The sequence below is a fragment of the Ammospiza nelsoni genome, chromosome 6 (genome assembly GCF_027579445.1).
Source record: "Ammospiza nelsoni isolate bAmmNel1 chromosome 6, bAmmNel1.pri, whole genome shotgun sequence".
Taxonomy (NCBI): domain Eukaryota; kingdom Metazoa; phylum Chordata; class Aves; order Passeriformes; family Passerellidae; genus Ammospiza; species Ammospiza nelsoni.
Genome location: NC_080638.1, coordinates 39,336,849 through 39,360,442, shown reverse-complemented (window position 1 = coordinate 39,360,442; position 23,594 = coordinate 39,336,849). Strand labels below are relative to the sequence as shown.

Genomic DNA, 23,594 nt, shown 5'->3' with positions numbered 1-23,594 from the left:
TGATAACTGACATGGCAAAAAAATCTCCCTGTTTTCAGCTGTCATGTCACCAAAATGGTTTTTCTTTTTATGTTATAATAATAAATTTTGTTACAATAAAGAACTAAAGAATTTTGTGCTGCGCTTGGTAAAAGTAAAACCCTTAGTCTGGAGCAAAGGTGAGGCAGGAAATTTTGGCTTTCTCTTAAGAAAAAGGACATTAAGTACTGGGAAGAATGATTAAAAAGAATTCTCTCAGAATGTTCTCTGAAATATTCCATGTTTCAACTGGTTTATAAAGAAGGGACTGGAGTTTAGGAAAAGAGTTGAGTTCAAATGCTTTAAATCCAGAGTAGGCAGCTGATGCTGATCAGTCTGTGACTTGTTTATAAACATTTCTCTGCATCCCTGTGAACCAGGGAGGAGAGAACTTCTTTATAGGCTCCTTCCTAGACAATCCAAATGCATGCAATAGGAGACTGCATCTCCCAGCTATGGGAGTCTCCTTTTGCATGCATTTGTAATGAAGAATTTGTGCAGATCAGTGATTGCCTACAATCTGTTATAGAAATATGATGGTTAGGTTAATAACAGCATGCAATCCAAAGAAGAAGAAGAAGAAAACTGTCAATATGTACAGAGCTCAGAATAAGTGAATTTTACCTGTGTGTACTGCATACTATATTCTTCCCCTTACAGCTTTTTGGTGTTAGTTCATGGCACTGGTGAAAAATGAGGCTTTAGATAGTTCAACTTTCTGCATCAGTGTAGTGCATATGGGCATTAGGTCATTCATGGCAGACAGTGTCTATAATGCCATGTCAATGAATTTTAAAAAGAAAGAATTTGATTATTTCCTAGGAAGAAGTGTATTGAATTGCATTACAATATAGCTTCATACATGCAGTCAGCATCTTGCACAAGGAGGCCAGGATTTTTAAAACTGCAGAGCGAGCCTTTTCTGGGTCCCTGCAGTCTGAATAGAAACCCACACATCCTTACTATTTGCATATGTCCCCATTATGCTTTGGAATTCACAGAAGACTATTCCACACTGAGGAACAGATATTTCTTTTCTTTTCTTATGGAAATTACTGTTCCTCAGAGTGTCTAGAAGTTACTGAGCAGTACTAAGCTATGTTTCTCTTTCTTCTGTATAATATTATACAATTTTCCCTGTCTGTTCTTTTAATCCTACATATCACATCCTATTTGTGTTTCTAAGGAAATATGATCCATTTGACAGTATTTTTTTGCTATAAAGTGATCTATGTCCATAACAGGTAAAAAACCTCTATTGCTAACTGAGCTTTTTAGACAGATTTTATAAGGTTTTGTAACCTTTTTCTCATTCAGCCTTTAACTTCTGAGATCAGTACACTTAGAAGTCTAGTTTTCCACAGAAATAAAAAGTAAATATTGATTAATCTTTTCAAAATTAATTATCTGCTCTGTCATTAAAAAAAGAAAAAAGCACCACCATCAAGCTTTAATGATATGGGTCCTTAATACAGTTTCAGTTAGTATCAGTAGAGAAAATTGAAGTATGTAAGGGTATAAAGTGTTTTTATCTCAAAACAAAAGGAGGAATCAATTTGTTACTGAGATACAGGAAAGCTGGTCCTTACAACCACAGCAAGATGCTCTGTTTGAGCTTCACCTTAGTAGTACATGAGGTAGTTTGAGGGAAATTTTGAGTAATTAGATTTAGAAAGGAAATTCGAGAAACTTCTCAAAAAGAAAAAAGTGCATGAAGAATAGTTCCTCACACTTAAAAAAACCCAACCAAACAAACATATCAGCTAATGAAATACCAGAACTACAGTTCCTGCCTATATAAAACACTTGCATCCATTGAATCACTCCACGGTGAGTCATCCAGTGCAGACAGTACTATATGACATGATGCTGTCGAGTGGGAAGACTGAAGATCTCCCCAGTGGTTCTCTGATAAAAGCCAAATATTTCTTAAATTATATGGCTTCTGATTTTTCAGGGATAACACGCTCAAACACAAAGGAAATGCCACTGGTTGGACAAACCTCGGCCGAAAAGAATTCCGAAAAATATGGATGTAGCACCATCTACCGACATTATGGGTCTTTGCAGGTGGATGTTTTTTCAAAATCGGGAGACCTACGGGTTACAATAGCGCGGCAGCGCTCCTTCCCCCATCTAGCACGGGTTCGGTTCCTCCTTGTATTTACAGCTCTGTAAACTCAAGATAATGCTGACCTTTGCCTCAAGGGTTTAGCATCTGAAATGAGACTAAGAAACATGGTATCTGAATAGAAAAAATGAGGGGAAAAGGGAGGAAAAATGAGACAAAACATGAGTAGCTGAGTGAGTCAAAGTGTGTCCTGGAGCTAAAGGAGGATGTTGCTACTAAAGGGAATAAGTTATTCTCAAGATGTCATTTGAAAGCCCCAACACTTTCCTTTCCCTTTGGCTTTGAACTGCATTTATATGGGCCATCCATACAGTTTATCAGTCAGTGGAACTCACTGTTGAAAGAGTTTCCCTCTCCTCTGTCCCATGTAATTTTCCTGCTGGTGAGATAGGTTGACAGGAGTAAGGGCCTGCTTGAAGACCAGAGTTGGTGTAGACAGCCAGGTGTGTGGAGGAGGGTAGGAATGCGGTCATACCAAAGGACTGTCAGATTGTCTCAGTTGCAACTTGTAATTCTTCCTGTGTTATATTTAGTTCATTGACTTATTATTTTTATATAGACATAGAAAAGAGTGTGCAAACAGTCAAGATGGAAACTCGTTAGGTAGGGTGAGCTCAGCTGTCAAAGGAAACTGCTCCTGGAGCTGCAGAGCAGGTTTATTAAAGTGAGTCTTGAGAGAAGAGCAGTGAGAAGAGGTAATGCTCTTCTCCCACCTCCTGGCCAGGCTGTCCCCATGGCACATACCATCTGTCCTGGCTGCTGCAGCAGGAACAGCAGGCAGCATGCACTGCTCCGCCAGTGGGGAGGAGCATGGGGAGAAAAGTGGGGCAAGACATGGGCCTGGGATAAGTTGATCAGGACAGGATGAAAGATTCGTATTTGTTTTAATCATCTTTTGGTTTCAAATTTTAGAGCCATAGTACCACTGCTGTTATGGAATACCATAGAATCACAGAATCATAGAATAGGCTGGGTTGGAAGGGACTTTAAAGATCACCTGTTTGAATGCCTCTGAATGCAGGGACACTTTTTATCAGACCAGGTCCCTTATGAGCCTCTGTGCCAAGCAAAACATGACCACACCATGCTCCCAGAGCCACACTGGAAAGCTGTATAACCTTTGGTCATCCTGCTAGATTCATACTAGTCAGCTGATCCACTTAGCTCTCCCCTGTAAGAAAAAATCGTGTCATTGTTCCACGTGAAGCACTTCCTCAACTTTTTGACCTGGATTCTTTGGTTCTAATAAATTGTATCAGCAGTAAATAATAAATATTAAGAAAGCAAACTCAATCTGTCCCCAATTTTTTTTTCCCCATAAAAATAGATGTTTGCTGAATGGAATGGCATATGATACTGAACCCAGAACGTGAACAGATACAGGTGAACCCCTAGAAATCAGTTTTCTGCGTGCTTTTGTCTTTACCCCTTCAGAATGACAAAGCTGGTGTTTAGCCAGAGGTCTTTCATACATCTCCATACTTCATAAAATATTTTTATTTCTCTCGACCTCAGAAGTAAGTTAGTATTTTGGATGATATTGCACACATCTGTATCAAGAGACAAACAGGCTGCATACTTGAAAATTGTTTAAAGAACAGCTTTTAAAATTATTTACAAAATGCATACTCAAATACATTTCTCCATATTAAGAACAATTTTCAAGAGACAATTTCCTTTTCTGAGTCCTAAAGCAGCCTTCTAAGCAGTGTGCATTCAGAAAGCATTATCTTCACTTATCTTGAGGCTACTCAAACACCGTTCTCAAGGTGCAGTTTCCTGATGGGCTTAATTCCACCTAAATACATGGTGCTGCTGTGGCAGTGCTCCTGCCCCACTCGCGCTTGTAACTAACGATGGATTTGGCTAGGGAGCCAGCTAGGATGGAAACCGCGCATTTCTTGCAGTCATAATTTGCAGGTGGGCTGGTGCCCTCCTCTGCGTGAGTGCAGGCCCAGGGAGCGCTGATGTCCACACCGGCCCGCATCCCTCGGCAACACCGAGATGGAGCGTGCTGATCACGAAACCCCACCCTGGGGCCGCTTCTTGACCGCTCTAGCTCTGATTCACACAAAAATGCAGCCTCGGGCATACAGCCCCTCCACGCTTACATGCGCTTTAGTGTACGGATGCTGACCTTTTCCACTGCCATTAGACAAAGCAGGATTTAAAGGCTCCACTCCATGGTGTGAAACAGGCAGCTGTCAATCTTAAACACGTAACTGCCTAAAGATCAAAGCCATATTATAAGCCTCTTAATTTCTCGCGCTGTCATCGCACAGTTTCACACCCAGGTTTGCACACACGTGCGCAGCCCGTGTCCCGCACGAACGCCGGGGAGCGGCGCAGGGCAGCGCGGAGGCCCGGCCTGCGCCCGGCGCTGCGGGTTCGGCAATGCGGGGCTCGGCGCGCCGCTTCCGCCTCGCTCCAGCGAACGGAGCCGCTCCCCGCTCGGGGCACGCCCAGCGCCCTCAGCAGCCGCGTCCCGGCACCCGCCAGCCCCAGCAGCTCACGGTAACACCGCGCGGCCGCCACACAAGCAACCACCGCCCTGGCTGCGGCCGGCCCCGCTCCCCTCCCTCGCCCGCAGCCGCCGCCGAAGCACCGCCCGGCGCCCTCTCTTCGCTTCCCTCCTCTCCCTCCCCTCACGGCCGCTCCCTCGCGAGAGGCGCCGCTCGCCGCCGCCGCCCCGCCCCGGCCCGCCCCGCACGCCGCAGCCCCGCCCGGCCGCGGCTCCGGCGGGCGCAGAGCGCCGCGAGCAGCCATGATGGTGGGTCCGGGGCGGCCGCGGAGCCGGGCCGGGGCGGGGCAGGGCGGGCGGCGCGGCCGGGCACTCGCTAACCTGTGCGCTTTGTCTCCCCTCACCCTCCCCGCCGACGGCCGTGCCCCTCCGTGCCCCCTGCCTGCGCCGCCGCCTCGCCCCCAAGCAGGAAGGCTCGGACGACGGCCCAGATTTCCTCTCGGAGGAGGACCGAGGTGTAAGTGCCGCGGGGAGGCGTCGGGACCCGGCGCCTGGGTCTGGGCGTGGGGGAAACGGGGTCGGCCCCTCTTCGGGGGCCTCCGGGCGCTGCTGGCCCGAGCCCGCCGTGTGGGTGTCGGACGGAGGCGGGATGCTGGGCTGCGAGCGTCCGGGCTGGCTGTCCGTCCGCCCGCCGGGATCTGCTCCTGGCACAGCCTCCCAATGATATCGGCGTCTGTGTGCGTGTGCCCTTCATTGTTGTGTCACCCAAGTTTTGGAAGGACAGTTGTTGGATGCTGTGGTTGGAATGGCTGGGAGGGGGTTGTGGCCGGAGATGGATGCTCTCCCTGCGGCCCCCGCTGCACACGCCCGGCGGGGCCGGTCCTGCCCAGGCTGCCCAGCCCCGGGAGCGCCAGCTTCCATCGCCAGCCGCGATCCAGGGCCTGGGTGATGCACTCCTGCCCTCCCTTCTCCCTTCAGGCCCACGGGGCTCTCCCATAGATAACAATGGGACATTTACACTGCAGGCACATGCTGCATAATAAATTCTTTATTGAAGAGAAGTTCTGTTGTTGGGACAGGATGCCACAATTGCGTTTCTTACTGACAAAACCCTTTTCTCTGCCCTTCTGTTTCTGGCCTTAGTTTCTCTTCTGACTGCTGTGTCCATCTTTATTTAACTTGCCTGCCTCACTTGAGCAACAAATCAGCTAACCTAGTATAATTTAGTCAGACTGATTATCCCTGTCACTTAGTATCTTGAGAAAGACCAACTGTGAGCAAGGTAGGAGAGCAGCTTCAGGGTCGCTTCGGTTCCCTTGTCTGTTGGTGGTTATTGAAGTGACTGCATACAGTCTATTACTAAAAATACAAAAATCTGAGACACACTGTGTTGGTGTGATGTTTTATGATGCACACAATAGTCAGATGGTAAATTCAGTGCATTTTATGGTCCAGTTTTTGGCCAGAAATTTAAAAAGGCATTCTAATATTGTATCAGCCCAATCCTGGCCACTATAAAGCTCTTGCCTTTATGGGTACAGCTCCTTTACTAAGAATATTGGATAAAAGAGAGAGGAGGTTGTCATTGTTGTCCTTTGAGTGTCTTCAGAGCAAGGATTGAAGAGCTTAATAACTGTGAAATTTTATTTACGTAGGTATTTTACACAGGTTCTCCCTGTACTTAGGAACAGTCTTTGATGTGCTCAGTTAAGTTGCCTGTATCTGAAGGTGCAGATAGAACATAACAATGTGGATCTGACCTCCTGTGAAACTTGTTTGTTTGGCTGGTTATTAGTTTTCTCTCTAAGGCTACAGGTCGTAGAGAGTTCACAAGGTAATTTGAAAACCTTAAGAAATCTCTTAGCAGTCTTGTTTGTATTGTTGTAAGACTTACCATCTCAGCTGGCCAAATGCAGTAATTTTTTTTTCTCCCCTGCATCTTCATCCAGTACTGAGGAATTAAACTAGAACAGTGGCCTTCTAGTTTCCCTAGATTTTTAAGGGTTTCTTGTTTTCAATCACCGATCACTGTGGGGGTTTAATTTTTTCTGTTCTGTCTAAATGCCTGGAGTTAAAACACAGGTTGTTATCTACATGATTTTGTTTGTGGTACAGGAAGTTAATCAAAAGCAATATGGCAGTCTGTTCATGAATGGATTTGCTATGCTTTAATATTCAAAACTGTAATACTTTTTTCTAAGTAGAAGTAGTAAAAATAAGCATATTTTCATAAAGTGATTCCCTAGTTCTGATTTGTTGCCTTTCTCTGCAATTAAATAATGAGTAGGTCAAGCCTTTACTTGAAAGCATGGATGGTGACTTCTAGTTGGAGTAATTGAGCTTTTAGTTTTGAAAATCAATACGCTTGCCTCTGTTGAATTCACATATTGCTGTGACAACTGTACTTCTACTGCTGCAGGAACATGTCTGTTGGCTCCAGTTGTGCTAAGTTTAATCTTGGGGTGGTGGGATGAAAGAGGGCTGGAATTTATGCTGATGCCACACAGAACAGTAATTCTCAGACAATGGTGTTAGACCATATGGAGCCTTTTCTGGAGAACTGTAAAACAGAGCACTGAGAATCCTCTTTGAGGAAGTAGCAGTGGGTGGTCTGTAGAAGGAACTTATTATAAATGGTCTGCATAGAATGAACTTGTGGGAATTGCTTTTCTGAATTTCACTTAGGAAATAGGATAGGATTGAGTTTGCTTGGTGTAACTTGGGTGCTGTTGGGATTTTTGTGCTCTCTCTAACATAAACAATACATCTTTGTAAAGTGGTGTAGTATTGCTCCATTAGTACTGCCTTGTGTATTTTATATCTGTATAATCTTTAGGTAACACTCATTCAGTGGAAATGAGCTATCCTTTAGAACAGGTCTGCTGGAAGCTTAATGCTGTGAAAACACTTCAAAAGCTTTTGTTGTGTAAAGGTATTCTTTGTCCCCTTGTTTTGTGTATTTGCCTGTAAAGAACCAGCTGAAGATAGAGTCCTTTTTACTCTTAACATTTTTGAAAGAGCTTAGAGCAGGGAAGTTACTGTTAATGGATGACATTACCTAGGAATGTAACACTTGGTTGTTTCCCTTGTCTGTACCAGATTCCCTCCATTATCATTTGAAGTATAATTGATCCTTAAGCAAGAGCTTAGATGTTAAACCCTCTCCTTGCATTTCGTTCTCAGTTAGTACTGTAACATCCCTTGGCCTGGGTTTTGGCTTCTGCCGTTTCCTAGACCCTTTGAAGAGAACAGGGACATTCTTGGTATAGCTTTGGTATAGTGTAGGAAACTGTAATGTAATTAAATCATGTTTTGTTTTGCAAGTTGTTCAGCATGGATGTAGATAACATATGTAAGCATAAAATTATTTTCCATTGTTGTATGTATTAGACTTGATGGGGCAAGATTACCCATCTCTATTTTTTCCTTACTCTAAAGTACTTTGATTTCAGTTTTCATCTGTATCAGACTTCTTTTATTTTTTCATTGTCTACTTCCTTTGTCACTAGAAAACCATCCATTGGTGGCAGTTTTATTTTGGAAGTAGTGATGCAGAGTTTGTTTAAGTTTGTGGTGTGGTGATGATGTTTATGAATTCAATTTCTAGTAATGCAATGTGATTCATTGTGTCACATGAGTATATTTAAAGTCCTTCAACTTTCTGATTGTCTTTGACACCTTTCATAAATGCTTCATTACCATTGCAGATGAAAACATTCCCTGTTGGCAGTCAGACTACATGGCATGACTTAACGTGTGATTAAACTCTTCAAGACTGTTACAAACTTAACTCAGTATAAATCAAACAAATAGTCCTTTACAGCTGTATGTCATGGGTGAAGTTGTCATATTTAGTTCTTAATTTTCTCAGCACAGATAGGACTTTTGTATATGAAGTTAGGAACAGTGCATAGGATCAGGCTGCGCTGTACTGGATATGCTCTAATGGCAAACTTGATCAGCTGTTACACTGAATTCTAGAATTTGGTATAGTACCACTTTGAAAAAAAAAGGAGGTGCAAAAGTATTTTGGTAGAAATATTTGTGACCTGTGAAAGATTAAAAAAATACCATTTAGATAATCCAAATTATTTGCTGAGAGTACTCAGTCTGTTAATGTGTTCTGGGGGGACCAGAGAAAAACAAACAGTACTCCAGACAGGGTAACCACAAAAACCTTTTTACATGCTGAAAAATGTGGTGTCATGACATAAGAGAGACATTGGTATGTCATTATATTTTTCTTTCCTAAATTAGATGGTAAGCACTTTGGAAGCTCAGTAGGAGCTAGGAGATTGTGCCTCTGAGAAGTGATCTGCAAGAAACCATGGCATGATAATAAGCCTTTGTGTGAGGCAGTGACCCTCTAAACCTTGGGAAAACAAAACAAAAGGCGGTGCCTGAATCACGTGTGTGAATATGTTACTGTGCAGTCATTTTAATGATTTCCAACTTCACTGTAAGGAAAAGCTGTGTGTCAGAGCTTTTGAACAGTTACATTTTGCTAGCCTTAGCAGAAAATGCTGGACTGCGCAATTCTGGTTTGCTTTAACACACTAGTTCTGAGATCCATGAGTCTGGTTGCTACTGCATAGGCAAGAGTTGTGCGTGTATTGAGGTTAACAGCAACACTAGATTGGGATCTGACCACTGTGATTTAATGTAAAGGTAACTTATGGGAAACAAGATGTGGCAGTCGATGCTTCTGTCCTAGAGCTGTTCCAGTGCCTCACAGTTACCTTCAAAATCTGCTTGTGTGTAACTTCCCTACTGTGTGTTGAGAATACTTAAAGCATTTTTGTACTTAAGTATTGACTTAAAAATGCAATCCTGAAGAAAATTATGGAGAAAAGTCCAAATCTCTGTTTGGTAAAGCATTTTTATACTATAGAATGGGATACTTGTACAAAAAAAGCAGCATCAGAGAAAACACCATGTCTCAGTAAAAAGTATGCCTTGTGAGCATGATGTTGAAATATTTTTTGACAATGTGATTGGAAAAACATTCCAAATGTCTGTTGGCCATGATGATGAAATTGTCATGGGACAAATTCCTCTAGAACAACAAGGTGCAAGGGTGAGGGGACTTGAATTTCCAGTTGGGCTCTAGATGAGGTTACACCAAGTACTGAAGCCTTTGGTCCAGTTACTGCCAAATATTGTGGTGCTCAGATAACGTTTCAGTTTTGCTATATTTTATCATTGTCTCTTTTTTTTTTTTCAATGTGACTGGAATTATTTTGTGAAAAAGTTCAGGTTTCATGTCTTGTGGAAAAACCCACATGTATTCCTTGCACTTTTACCATTTCTCATGCTCATTTTGAAGACATCAAAGTCTTGGGTTTGAGTGTTTTGCTTTGGGGTTCTTCAGAAAAACAATATTTCCAAGAAGACTTAGCTCTATGAAAGTTCAGGATATTCTTTTAAGCTTTTTCATTGTATGATGAGATATGTTGAGGAGAATAGTGTAAGACAGTGTGAGTAAATCAGGTCTTTAACTGCTTTTGCTTCTTTGAAATATAGAACCACTTTTCCCCTTAAAAGTACTTTTCCAATTGTTAATATCTTTATAATTACCTTTGCAAGTATATTTACAGTAGCTTGTCAGTTCAGAGGAATGGGGACAATAAAGAGAAAAACTTAGCAAACTTGTTGCTCTTTGGAAATGTACTTTGTCCTGAGCATCTCAATTACTAGCAAGTTAACAATCTACAGAAATTAAAATAGTGCACTATCAAGGCATACTGTAAAGGTGATTATTATTTGTATGGCTGTTCATAAGGAGTACTACTGGAATTTCTTCTTCTGTTGGAAATAATCTTTTAATGTTGGGGGGTTTTGTGACCTGTCTTCAGCATTGTAGGATCAGGGTTCATTTCAAAGGAAGAATAATGGAAATTTAGTTTACCTTTTATTTAAAAAAATTTAAGCTAAATATATTTTTCTGCAGCTAAGAGCAATAAATGTAGATCTCCAGACTGATGCTGCTCTGCAAGTGGATATCTCAGATGCACTGAGTGAGAGGGATAAAGTGAAATTCACAGTCCATACAAAGGTAAACCTGGGTTTGTACATGCAAAAATTCTTAATTATGTACAAAAGAGAGTTTTCTTAAACTGTTTGTTGAAACAAAGTGTAACACAATCCAGAGGAAATGAGAAAGTAGAATTATCTCATGTTTATGAGACTGTGTAGCTGCAGTGCATAAGAAAAAAATGACTAAGAATTAAAAAACTGTTTAGAAGAAAGTTATGTTCACTTTGTTTTTGTATTGATGTGTTGTTATGCCATTCCCATGCCTATTAATTAGTCTGTTTGCTGGTAGAATCTTTAATATACATGAATATACTTCAGTATAGTTTTTTAATTTGATTAGATCTTATACTTTGAGATTCTAAAACTTATTTTGTAATTGTATTACATTCAGGGATCATTTTTAATTACTGTTGTTTATGACTTTTTTTAAGATTTCAATGTTTATTGATTGCAGAGTGACAGAATAACTGAAGTTGAATAAAATATCTGGACATCATTTAATCCTATCTCCTCTCTCCCTCTCACCATTAAATTAGAGTGCACAAGAGCACAGTGCTCAGCATTTGTGCATTTGGGTTTAAATTACAAAATCATGGAATCACTTAGGTTGGAAAAGACTTCTAAGATTGAATCCAGCCATTATTCCAGCACTGCTGAGTCCACCATTAAACCGTGTAGGGACAAGTGCCACATCTCCATGTTTTTTAAGTACCTCCAGGGATGGTTGCTCAACTATTACCCTGGGCAGCCCCTTCTAAAACGTGACAGCCCTTTTGGTGAAGAAATTTTTTTTAATATCCAATCTAAACCTCCCCTGGTGGAGCTTGAGGCCATTTCCTCTTAGCCTCTCACCTATTACTTGAGAGAGGAGACCAGCCCCCACCTGGCTATGGCCTCATATCAGATACTTGCAGAGAGTGATAAGGTCTACCCGTGATTTTTATTCAGCCTGAACACCTCCAGCTCCTTCAGCCCCTCCTCATCAGGCTTGTGCTCCAGAGCTGCCACCAGCTCTGTTGCCCTTCTCTGGACACGCTCCAGCCCCTCAGTGTCTGTCCTGTCAGGAGGGGCCCAGGACTGACCACAGCACTCGAGGTGTGGCCTCACCAGTGCCCAGCACAGTCACTTTCTTGGTCCTGCTGGCCATGTTATTTCTGAGACAGGTCAGGATGCCACTGGCCTTCTCGGCCACCTGGGCACACGCTGGATCATGCCCAGCCACTGTGGACTAGGTTCTTTTCCACTGGGCAGCTTTCCAGCTGCTCTGTCCCCAGCCTGTAGCACTGTCTGGGGTTGTGACACCCAAGTGTGGACCTGGCTCCTCACCTTGTTGAACCTCCTACAGTTGGCCTCAGCCCGTGGATCCAGCTGGTCCAGATCCCTCTGCAGATCCTTCCTGACTTCTGGCAGATCAACACCTCCACCCAACTTGGTGTCATCTACAAACTGACTGAGGAGCACTTGGTCCCCTCATCCAGATCATCAATAAAGATACTAAATGGAACTCCAGGATTAAGTTGATAAAGATGCTCTCATCAACACATACTAGATGTGTTGATGAGAGCAGGCACTCCACAACCTCTTATGGCAACCCATGCCAGTTGATTGCTGCTCTAATTAAGATGAGGGTAGTTACTGTGGTATGAACTTTTGTTGTTCCCTCAAGGTTTTTTCTCATGTAGTAATGAAAAACCTTGTTTTTTGTTGAGCTTTTCTTCCTCCGTATCTCCTTCCTCCGTATCTCCTTCCCCCCCATAATTCTACCTCCTTTTACCCTTCTAGAGTTCCTTACCAAATTTCAAACAAAACGAATTTTCTGTTGTCCGGCAACATGAAGAGTTTATTTGGCTTCATGACTCTTTTGTTGAGAATGAGGACTATGCTGGCTATATTGTAAGTACTGGTATTCTTTTGGTTTATATGTGCCATTTTCTGTGGGCTGGATCAAAACTACTTGAGACTGCTTTTAAATGCAGTGGAAACAGCAGGTGTTCACTCCTTATAAAATCAGATAAGCTTCTCTAATACGTAATTTTATGCAATTACACAAAATTAATTGTTGAAGCGAGCTTGGAAGAAAGCTACAAGTAGCTGTCATACTTTCTTGCCCTTTACTCCTAAGAAGTGAGTAGTTTAATTTGTCTCCAAGTGTATTTTTATGCCACTGTGTTAAAAGTGTGGGAGAGTATATCTGAACTGTATAACTTGGTGGTATTGTTTCTGCAAGCTAATGTTTAACCGAGTTACACGGGGAACCTCAATATAAAATAACTTACAGTTTGAAGTTAATTTCAGGCATTCCAGGAACAGAGGTCTCAAAACAGGCACCATATGATACTGCATATCAAAAATGGTGCTGCTTTTCATATGTTATTTGCAAATAGGAATATTTTTTATCTTGGTATGAAAGTTTGGTATTCATTTTGTGTTTGGGGGGTGTTTGCTGATTCAGAGGGTAAACAGGTATTTCTGATTGATTACTGGGTAAATCATAATGAGTATAATCTGTGATGGTCATACCATTATTGAGCTGGTCTTTTCTTAGTCAGAAAAGCTATTTGAAGTGACTAGACCTTCAGTCAGTGTAGTAATAACTAGTTTCAGACAGTTGACTGTCTAGATGGATTTTTCTTTTTTTTTTTTTTTTTTGTAATATGTTAATGTATGGGCCCATATCAGTAAATTAAAATTTAAACATATTTGGTTCTGTGTTCCTTTCCCAGCACCAATTCAGGTTTAGTTTGACTCTGATGTTTCCTCTTTCAGTGTTAATATACTGTATTACAAAATTAACCTAGAGTCTTGTTGACTGGGGGCTTTGTTACTTCAACACATATGTCTTTAATGTCAGCAGTGCTGCAAGAAAGAGCTAGTGCCTGCAAACAATAGGGAATGATTTTCTTGGTTTCAAGTTTTGGGAGTTAGAAATGGATGGTGTGAAAACAATTCTGGAATTCTTTTTTCTTCTTTCTTTAAATGAGAAATAATCCTTACCAAATAAGCTAAACCAAAACCAATTAAATTTTTTTTTTCAAGTTTTAAGTCATTGTCATGGGAAATGAAGTATTATTTGGCTTCTGTTGTAATTAAACTGAAGCCATTACTTTATACTTTAGTAATCTTCAAGGACACTTGACCGAAATTGGTGTAATAATGCAGCACGAATAACTCATGAAAAAGAGACTTTATCCAGAAATGCTGTAATGAATGATGAAAGAGAGAAACATGTATTAAAAAGCTGCAGGCAGTCTACAGTTCCTGTACTGTGAATGGGTGTTGTTTCACTGAGAAAATGAGAACTTAAAAAAATTGGATTAAATTCCAGATTCCACCAGCACCACCCAGGCCTGACTTTGATGCCTCCAGGGAGAAACTGCAGAAACTTGGAGAGGGGGAAGGATCAATGACTAAAGAAGAATTCACCAAGATGAAACAAGAACTGGAAGCGTATGTAGACTTGATTACTACTTTATTAATTTATTTATATTCCAGAACTTTTAATGCTGTTTGCTGTCCCATGTTTCTGATCTCACTGTAATGGTTCTCTGTGAAACACAGACTTGAGAATCCAGTTGTTATATAACCAAGGTTACTCTTAGTGATCATGATCAGTGCCATTAGGAAAATTGTAGAAATAATTTCATGGAAGATCTTCTGAAACAGGAAATAAATTAGCTTGTTCTTGAGCATTCTTTCATAAGAAGGAAAGTACTTAGATCCTGTTCTTCACAGAAAATCTGCAAAGGGAGGAGATAACCTCTATCTTTTTTAGTTCTGGTATTCCACATTTGATAAGTATAATTAGACTTCAGGGTAATACACGCAGTGATTGGGAGTAGGGATTTGTGCATGTGGTTGGTACTGTAAACATAGATGCCAACCTTCTGTTCCCCAAGAAATACAAAGATTCCTTTTTTGACACTTTTTTTAAAATTTTTGCACAAGGAGAATATACTTCCTGAAAATACTATTTTCCCTTACTATGAACTTAATTTATATTGAAATAACTGCTCTGAAGCTTCTTGTTCCATATTGAGTTACACAGTGAAGTTTCTCCTTGCTTCGTCCATTTTCTTTATCATGCATTCACTTCTTTGATCTTTTTCCTGTCATTGGTTTCAGTTTTCAAGTGTATATTTACGCTGCTTCTAGACTGCTTCTATCAAGAGCTCTGAATTGGCAAGAAAAGTACATAGAACTCTTACAACTGCTGCTTTCTCTCCGAACTTCAGCTGCTGTGAGCAAATGTCTTGAAAAGCTCTGTATTAGTGATATGTACAACATAATTTATAGCAGAGTAGATATACACTTCATATGCAGAAAACTGGAAAGGAGCAGAACACTATAGATTTTAAAGAATCTGGTTTTCCAGCGGCCCTGATCATGATTCTCTTGTGGTCTGGTTAGGGGTTGGATAACACAGAAAACTTTGGGTTTCTTCTACTGCCACCTCCATCCTCTGCATCCTCCTTTTTTGTCTTCACTGAATGACTACTACTCTCACTGAGATCAAACATCTCCCAACACTGGCCCTGCTGGTTTGCTGGTATGTAAATCTTAACCTCCTTGCACATAGTGGAAGGAAAAGCACTGATTTTAATTTCACTGTTTGACCTCAGAATGGGAAAAAGAGCCCTTTCCTCATTTTTAGATGAGTTGCATCTTACTCATTGAATTTGCAAAGCACAATGAATTCTAGCAAACTTGTATTGATAAGAGTGCCTTCCTCTTAACCAAATTGCAAGTGAGTGATTGCATTGAAGTTGAGTTGGCTGAACTGGGCAGCTATGTGATTGTTATGGTTAAATGGGGGTTTTTTGTTGTACCTACCAAAAGCAGCTCTTAATTTCACTTTTAGAACCACTATGAAGTGAGACATCAATGTAAGCTTTGGCTCAAAAAGGCTAAGTGCTTTAACATGAAATAAAAGACTGTCTAAACAGCTAACAAAACTACATAAACATATAAATAAGTAAGGAGGGTGCAAATGGGCAAGGGGATGGAGATGGGGAGGAAGGAATTTGCGCATCAATACACAGTGCTGAGGGACTGTAGTCTGTACCTTAGTTTCTTGAATTTTGGGGTGCTTGGAAAAGGACAATGAAATGAGGTTACACTTTCAGCAAACCAGTGTCTGTTAGCTAACCATAAAAATTAGAGTGCATTTGTTGACTCTTCATTAAAAGTCTCTCTGTAAAGTGTTTGGGCTTCAAATTTCTCCCTAGTATTAACACTGCAGTATTTATTTATGTCTATATCAAACATTGGAGTGATAAACACCAATATATTGGCTTGTAATTTTGTACCCTTTCTAAGGATCTCTTAAAGCTGTTCACGAGGTTTATCTCAATCTAAATTGCTTCATATGAAATTCTTATGTCCGTCTTATTTCTTGTTTTTAGTGAATATTTGGCAATATTCAAGAAGACAGTTGCAATGCATGAAGTGTTTTTGTGTCGCGTGGCAGCACATCCTATTTTGAGAAAGGACTTAAATTTCCATGTATTCTTGGAATATAATCAGGATGTGAGTATTGAAAACTGAATTGCTGGCAAGAGAAATCAAGATGTGCTTTTATGGTGGGATGGAAAACTGATTAAGAGGGAATTACCTCCTGGAGCAAATTACATCAATTCCTTCATGCCAGACATACTTGTATTGTAAAAGTTAGAAATTCATTTAGTCTGTAGGAGTTCATTTTCTGCCACCTGGGGAACCAAATGCACTCTGTGCTTTAACCTCAGCATCAAAAAGATTACTGGAAATCTAGTATATTTTGGATTAAAAAGATTAGCTTTTGGTGGTGATTTCACTTGATAGTATACTTTTCCACTCTTTGAATTATTTTTATTTACTGTGGGGAAGAATGATGTAACAAAATGGAACACTAATTTTTTAGCATATGGAACTTTGGTGTAAATTCTGTTGCTAACAAAACTAGAGAGAATTTCTGATGAAATATTTTGATAATGCTAATGATGTGAGTGAAAATGGGGTTAATTTTTTTCTGAATATTGGACTAGTGTGGCTATCCACATGTAACATAATGAATTGAGATAATGGAGAGTACTTTTGGATTCATAACCTTTTGTTGTTGGAGACAGTGTTTGCTCTTATTCTGCAAAGAGTTTCAGTTACTTTTTAAAATTGCAGGAATCAACATTAAGTGGAAGAAATTATTACACAGACTGGCTCAACTGTGTGCATACTTAATTCAAAATATGTTACAGAGGTTCCTCTGTTGCTTGATGTAGAAATGCTTACAGATTCAGGCACTCAGTTTACTTAAACTGGGAGTAGTTAGATGGACAGAAAGAGAGAGTGTGAGGAGGCTTAAACCAGCATGATCCTCTGGAAGTCAAAGATCTGTCATTCACCAGAGAGTGAAACATGGTTGTGTTAACTCAACTATTGTTACATCAACTCAGCTATACTGTGCATGATAAATACTGTGTTATTGGTAACTGAAATGAACACTCTGTACAGCAGGTGCTAGAATGGTTGCTGATCTCTTTTTTTTTTTCTTTTTTTTTTTCCCTAGAATGGTGTTTTAGGTGATAAACAATCTAGTGAATGAGGTAGTCTTCATTCTGTATGCAAGGTGCCCTGTCCCCATTAGTGCAGAGTATAAGAATAAACAGAGAACAGTAGAACTGTTTTAAGTATAGCTGGTAGGGATATGTAGTTCTATTTGATTTTTTAAAGCTTGTATTACCTCCAGAATATGAATTAACATAAATTAATTTGTTTTTCAGTTGAGTGTTCGTGGGAAAAATAAGAAAGAGAAACTTGAAGACTTCTTCAAAAATATGGTTAAATCAGCAGATGGTGTCATTGTTTCAGGAGTAAAGGTGATTACTGCTTCACATAGCAAGATTTAAAATGTATTAACATTTGTCACCTTTTTTAATGAAGCAGAATTTTACATAGGTACAAAAATGGATTTTTATCGTGATATCTAACTTAAGGATTAGTGGCAGACCATGGGTGAGAACTTGTGGCCTGGATACAAATGAATTGAGAGCTTTCTTGTGGCCTTTCAGTACTCTGTGAAATTAAGCACCTTTTTTATACATAGATAACTGATAATCTTGTTGGGGTTTTTTTTGTTCAGGCCTGCCATTTTATATAGTGGAAAGAAGAACTAGGTCTGACAACTGCTTGTGTTCAGAAGTTACTAATGGAGTGAATTTTCCCAGTCTTTTAGAATCTGTCTGCTGTTTCAAAGAGCAGCAGTAGAGGTTATATGATTTTTCCCATCTCCTAGATGTAAGAATGTAACTGAGAAAAAAAAAGTAATGAAAATTCAATTTCGTTTATGCTTTTCCAAAAGCTACAAGATACTTTCATAGCAAGCAGAAATTCTGCAGAGAATGATTTTTAATCTCTTTTCTTTCTAGTGGTGACCTTCCATTTGGTAGCAATTTTTACAAGAGTTAAAAATGTCTAGGTTAAAATTTTTTTTTTTTTTGAAACTGCTGGAAAGTGGATGTGACCATGGATTAATTATGACTTGGAGAAAAATATGAAGTCCAAACAACTTCCGGTTTCGTGATACTGTTCAAAGCCCAATTTGTAGGCTATTCCATGGTGTTGAGCATCTGTGTTATTTTAGAGGGTTTTTAAAAATAAGTATAAGCCAGTTACCTCAAATTATAATATGGACAATGTTGACATTTACCTTTGTTTACCATATTGAAAGAAGTCTGTCATTAGGATCAGTGTTCTGAGCCAGGAGTTCAAATCATCTTGTCCGAGACCTCAGCCTCTGTGCTGCTGGGTGACTTTCATCCCTTCTCCCCTTTTTCTGAGTAGATTGCATGGATTCTATTTGTCTGTCACCCTTGGTGATCCTTTGCTATTCCTTCATATTTAGTTATATAGACCTTTAGGGTACTTGTTGCAGATTCTTAATTCTTACTAAATTCTTAATAAAACTTAAGGTCATGATATAAGTGGAGAAGAAATCAGTTCATATAAATGGTGTTTTAGAGAATGAAACCAGATGCATTTCCTGCAGTGAATGTGCAAATTTACTCTGCAATTGCTCTGTGGAGAGTGGGTGAAATCCTTTTTCTTAAATGTTCCCTTTTTTTGTAGGATGTGGATGACTTCTTTGAACATGAGAGAACATTCCTTGTAGAATATCACAACCGAGTCAAAGATGCCTCTGCCAAATCTGATAAAATGACAAGATCACATAAAAGTGAGTTTTTCAGGGTGAAAATAGTACTGGTTAAAGTGTACATAAGTTGTTAGTGAGGAAAAGTCATTTTTAGTTTACTTTTTGCATATAAAAAGTGAATTCATTTCTCCAAGTGTAGCCTTCCCTATCTAAAGAAGTTCAGTCTGAATTTCAGAGTTTAGGTTTTGCTGCAGTAGAGTAGATGGAGTAAGAAGAGCCTGGTATTCTTCCTGCTGTCTGCTTGAAAAGAATTGCACTTTAAGTATTAAAATTTTTTAGAAGTCTGATTTGGTCATTTAGGTGTAGAGGTGGGTAATATGGCAGTACAGGTGATTTTACTCCTAGTGCAGTTGTTCTGCATTGGATGTGGTTGTTTCCATTGAGGGCAGTCTCTTGGCAAACTGAGCATTGCATTACTTTACTAACAAAAGTTACCTTTGCTCGTAGCAAACTCCTGTTTGGGCCATTGGTTCTGGACTAGGATTCCATTTTTTAGCCATTTAGAGTGGGGACAGCAGTGTGTACATTGAGTAGTCTGGTTGGCAGGATCCCTTTTCTTCCTGAGACAAGATTTACCACTTGCCTGTTGATTTGTCTTCGTGAGCTGAGTGCTAGCCATTGTGATTTCTGAAAGCTCTAGATGGCCTTCTCAAGTGCAATTCATTTATTGGAGAAAATGAAAAATCTTTGGGTTAGACTATTGTGTTTGATTTAGGATTACTGTGCTTTGAGAAGCTCAGAAGAAATTGGCCTGTGTTGCCTTTGATTTTAAGTTTTTCTACCCAGATAAATCAAAACTGATCTTCCAGATTCTGTCTGTTCCTTGAAGTTTGGGTCTGATTTACAGATACTGTCTTTGCTGTCTACAGTAATATAGTTCATACAAAACCAGGTCACAAACCCTTCATGAATCTCCATTGATAAGATCTCTAAAATGGATATTGGATGAGATGTTAAACCAAGAATTTCCTGAGTTCTTCAGATGCATCTCTTGCTGTTGCATGAATGCTGAGTCTTTTGTAGTGTTAGTATCTGTGCTAGAAGATGGAAGGAGTCAGATATGGCTCAATGAGCTAAAGGCCCTGTATCTGCATTCAATTCCCACCTGAAGTGGTTTCTGGTGGTTTTGGTTGCTTTCTTAAAATGAGAACTGAACTTCATTCATGGTAATGAAGTGCCAAGATTTATTTACAGAGTGAGAAAGGCTTTAACATTGGCTGTAGAAGTGGGAAAATCCTTTGAAATTAGGTTGTAGAGGATCTGATGGGAAAGGATTGATCAAAGTCATGACAAAGCTTCATTGGTTTCCAGGCTCAAATCACATACAGTGTTTACTGTCAACTTCTGCCAAACTGTGAATTGGGATAAATGGCACCTTTTGGAATTCTGGCTAGAGGAGTAGAGCAATGACCTGGGGAACCTGTTTTGGAAATGGGCAATCTGTAGTTTATGGATAACATGATCAACAGAGAGCTGCAGGTCTTGCAAAGACACCAACTTGCTATTTCCAGCAGAAAAATCAATTTTTATGTTGAAATTGGAGGAATAGAAGGGGAGATTAATTGCTTCCTAATACCATTCTTCACTGTAACCAGCTGCATTGATAATGTATGTAGTAATGAATTATGTGCAAGCTGACCCACTCAATCTGTTAAGGTTGTGTTATTAGGAAAAAATAATTCTACTTAAAGGCATATAAACTTCAGAAATAACAAACAAATGTATTTTCCTGTTCATTGCTTGGATCTGTTAGTTTTCGTCATCCATTGAGTTAATGTTTAAAGCTTTTTAAAAAAGGTCTGTATGCAAAGATTTGGTTTTTATGTTTTTTATATTATATAGCAATACCTCACTAGTGAAATTATGCAGCCTTCTTACAAATGTTGCTTCTAATTTATTGTTTAAAGTGATTTAACACTAATGCTACTTTAACCGGTAACTGGTTATTGAAGAGGTAAGGGTTTTCTAAAAACAGGGATTTGCTAGAAAATGTGTTGAGTATATAGTGCTGTATTTTTTGTAGTTTGGGGTTTGTGGTCAATTAACAAAGCTCTCAGGCTTTGTTACTGTTAAACTGTGATTTTTTTCCCAAATGGTTTTAAAATAATATTTAAATTCAGACTTTAACCATTAAGTTTGTACATCTTCCACCAAAATAAAACATTAAAAAATTTCACAATTAATTCACCTAGCAGGTTGTAATTGCATAAAATACTCCTAGATAAATTACAGACTGCACAATTTGGTGAAACCACTGTTTTTATTGTGTGAAGTTATCCTTCCTATTAAGTGATGAGATTGCAGTTTTATTTCTACTTCTGTGTTCAAGCATGTCCTTTTGGAAAAATACCTATTTTTGAAGGAAGGAATTTCAAAACTTTCAGAAAGAAGAGGAATGAGGTACTAAAACAAGTGCTTGTTTGTTTTTCTAGATGTGGCGGATGACTACAATAGAATTGGTTCTTCGTTATACGCATTAGGAACGCAGGACTCCACAGATATATGCAAGTAAGATATTGTTAGTTACCTATGGGGCAATTTACTGTGTAGCAGTCTTAATGGTGGCCTGTGAGATTGGTAACTCTTGTTAGGAGGAAACCAGAACTTATTACAGCTGTATGACATTAAATCATTTTCTCCTCTAGTATTTCATTGCTTTAGCAGGCTGCATTTAACAGTTTTGTTTTAATATTTGTCTGTAAAAAAATGCCAATTTCTAAAGTCTGTAGAAAATTGGATAGTTGAGATGGAAAAGTCCTCATCAAATAAGGAAAAAACCCACAATTCTTTCACCATTTAAAAAAAATGTTCCAAATTCTTCGATATATGCAGCAAGCACAGGTCTCAGTCTGAGTATATGGATTTTTTTTTTGAGTGTACCAACATCCTGAAAAATAGTTCTGCTGTTCTGGCAAGTTTATTGCCCTTAGGAAAACAAAGGAATCTTCAGGGATCCCCAGAACTTTAGAACAGTATCTCTATGTACAGATGTTTCTTTTAGTCTTTCAGTGATTTGCTTGAAGATGAAACCTGGTGTATCTGACTATAAAACTTAGTTACTAGCTTAAAGAAATCAGTGCTTGTCAACATACACACATAGTGTGATGTTGGTGTCGGTGTGATGACAGGTAGGACATGAAAGTTAACTTTCTAATATACCTGAGTTACAGTGATATACTTCCAGATGTGGTGATAGCTTATATACCAGGTACTTTGATGATGGTATTGATATTTGTTGTAGTCCATTAAGGTGTGTCAGAAATCACATCTGTCCTCTGTCAAAATAGTATCATTTGACTGTAATTCAGTCTGCTCTAGGACTGAAGCCCTGTATTGTTTCCTGCAGTGGAGATGTTGCCACACTGTTGCTCAGCATCCCTGAATTCCTAGTAGGACATATGTCATGTTTACTGGGTGAAGAAAAGTACATTCAGATTTGTGTAAAGGACACTTGATAATAGTGTAAGACCATTGACCATGGTGCTGGTGTTAGGGGTTTAATTCACAGAACCATAAAGAATTCTTGAGGAGCTGAGCAATTATTCTTTACTTAAAAATATCCATCTGTTGTGCTTTGTTTGTCCCTTGCCTTTCTTACATTGCCCAATTCCCACATGTTTGAAGTTTGATACTAGTATGTTTTCTGAGTTCTGTGAATTATAATTGTAAGCAATGCCTTTGCAATCTTTATTGCCAGACACAGGCTATAGTGTGAGTTCTAGAAATTAGACTGTTCAAAACAATGTTGTAATATGAGCTGTTTCCTTTGCACAGGTTTTTTCTGAAGGTGTCAGAGTTATTTGACAAAACAAGGGTATGTACTGTGAAATGGACTCGTGTCAACAAGGCATTAATATGTGAATTAATATGGGTGCTTCTAGATAGAGCATTTAAGCAATGTCTGGTATGGGATGAGAAAATGTAAGATTTCAGTTGTGTTTTGTAAAATGAACCTTTGGACTCCTCAGTCCAAACATTTCTAGGCAGTCTGCTGTAATACCCTTCTGTTCCTCTAAAATGCATTGAGGTCTTCCATACTTGTCACTGGGAGTCACAGAACTTGTTTTGGATAAAAGAAATGAAGACATTGAATCCTTAATCCAAAACAATGGTGGTCATGCTGCTTTTTTCCTGGAGCCAAGATCTGTTTCTGCAGTTATTTGACTCAAAAGCAATATTGCTTATGCTTGTAACCAGTTTTTCATATATCTTCTCTTTTGCCTTACTTATTTGGCTTGGTAGAGAGAAGACGTATGCCATGTATCAGGAAAACTTCTAAATGAAAAATATGTGCATTTCCTAAACTGGCAATTGTATCTGCATTAACACATACTTTAAAGAAAATTGACAGAATTACTTGCTTTGACTCAAAATGTTGCATTTCAGAAATTATCTTTTTAAAATTAGAGTTTAAAAAATGCACTTGAAGACTCTATTTCTAATCTGTTTCAAATGCAAGCAAATTAGTTTATTGGTTTTTAGACCACTTAGCACATGCAGTCACACAATTAGTCTGCAAAGGTGCCTTAAAAATTTGTTTTCCTTTGATTTCAACAACAATATAAAACTGTTTGTGCAACTCTTAATATAAGTTTATTTCTCTACATCTTTTTTAGCATATGATAAATATAATTGCTATTGGGAAAAAAAACCAGTTTTTAATACAGAAAGCCAGTTGCCAATTACTGCTTGCAGAGTAGCTTATTCCTTACATTTTAATACAAAATCCTAATACTGCTTCTTTGCATCTTTAAGTATCCTGT

The 23,594-nt window shown here is 39.3% G+C and overlaps 1 protein-coding gene across 2 annotated transcripts in view; it reads left to right on the top strand.

Moving 5' to 3' along the window:
• Positions 1–4,884: 4,884 nt before the first annotated feature.
• The window catches only part of SNX6 (sorting nexin 6), a 29,537-nt gene continuing 10,827 nt past the window's right edge, over positions 4,885–23,594 (top strand). The window contains exons 1-10 of one of the 2 annotated variants that reach the window (XM_059474377.1): positions 4,885–4,919; positions 5,080–5,127; positions 10,561–10,665; positions 12,429–12,539; positions 13,972–14,093; positions 16,049–16,172; positions 17,402–17,497; positions 18,747–18,852; positions 21,264–21,339; positions 22,606–22,645. In XM_059474377.1, the coding sequence (XP_059330360.1) occupies positions 4,914–4,919; positions 5,080–5,127; positions 10,561–10,665; positions 12,429–12,539; positions 13,972–14,093; positions 16,049–16,172; positions 17,402–17,497; positions 18,747–18,852; positions 21,264–21,339; positions 22,606–22,645 (834 nt within the window). In that variant the 5' untranslated portion in view covers positions 4,885–4,913. Of the gene's footprint in view, positions 4,920–5,076; positions 5,128–10,560; positions 10,666–12,428; positions 12,540–13,971; positions 14,094–16,048; positions 16,173–17,401; positions 17,498–18,746; positions 18,853–21,263; positions 21,340–22,605; positions 22,646–23,594 lie in introns of both variants that reach the window. The other variant, XM_059474376.1, reaches the window with a different exon arrangement.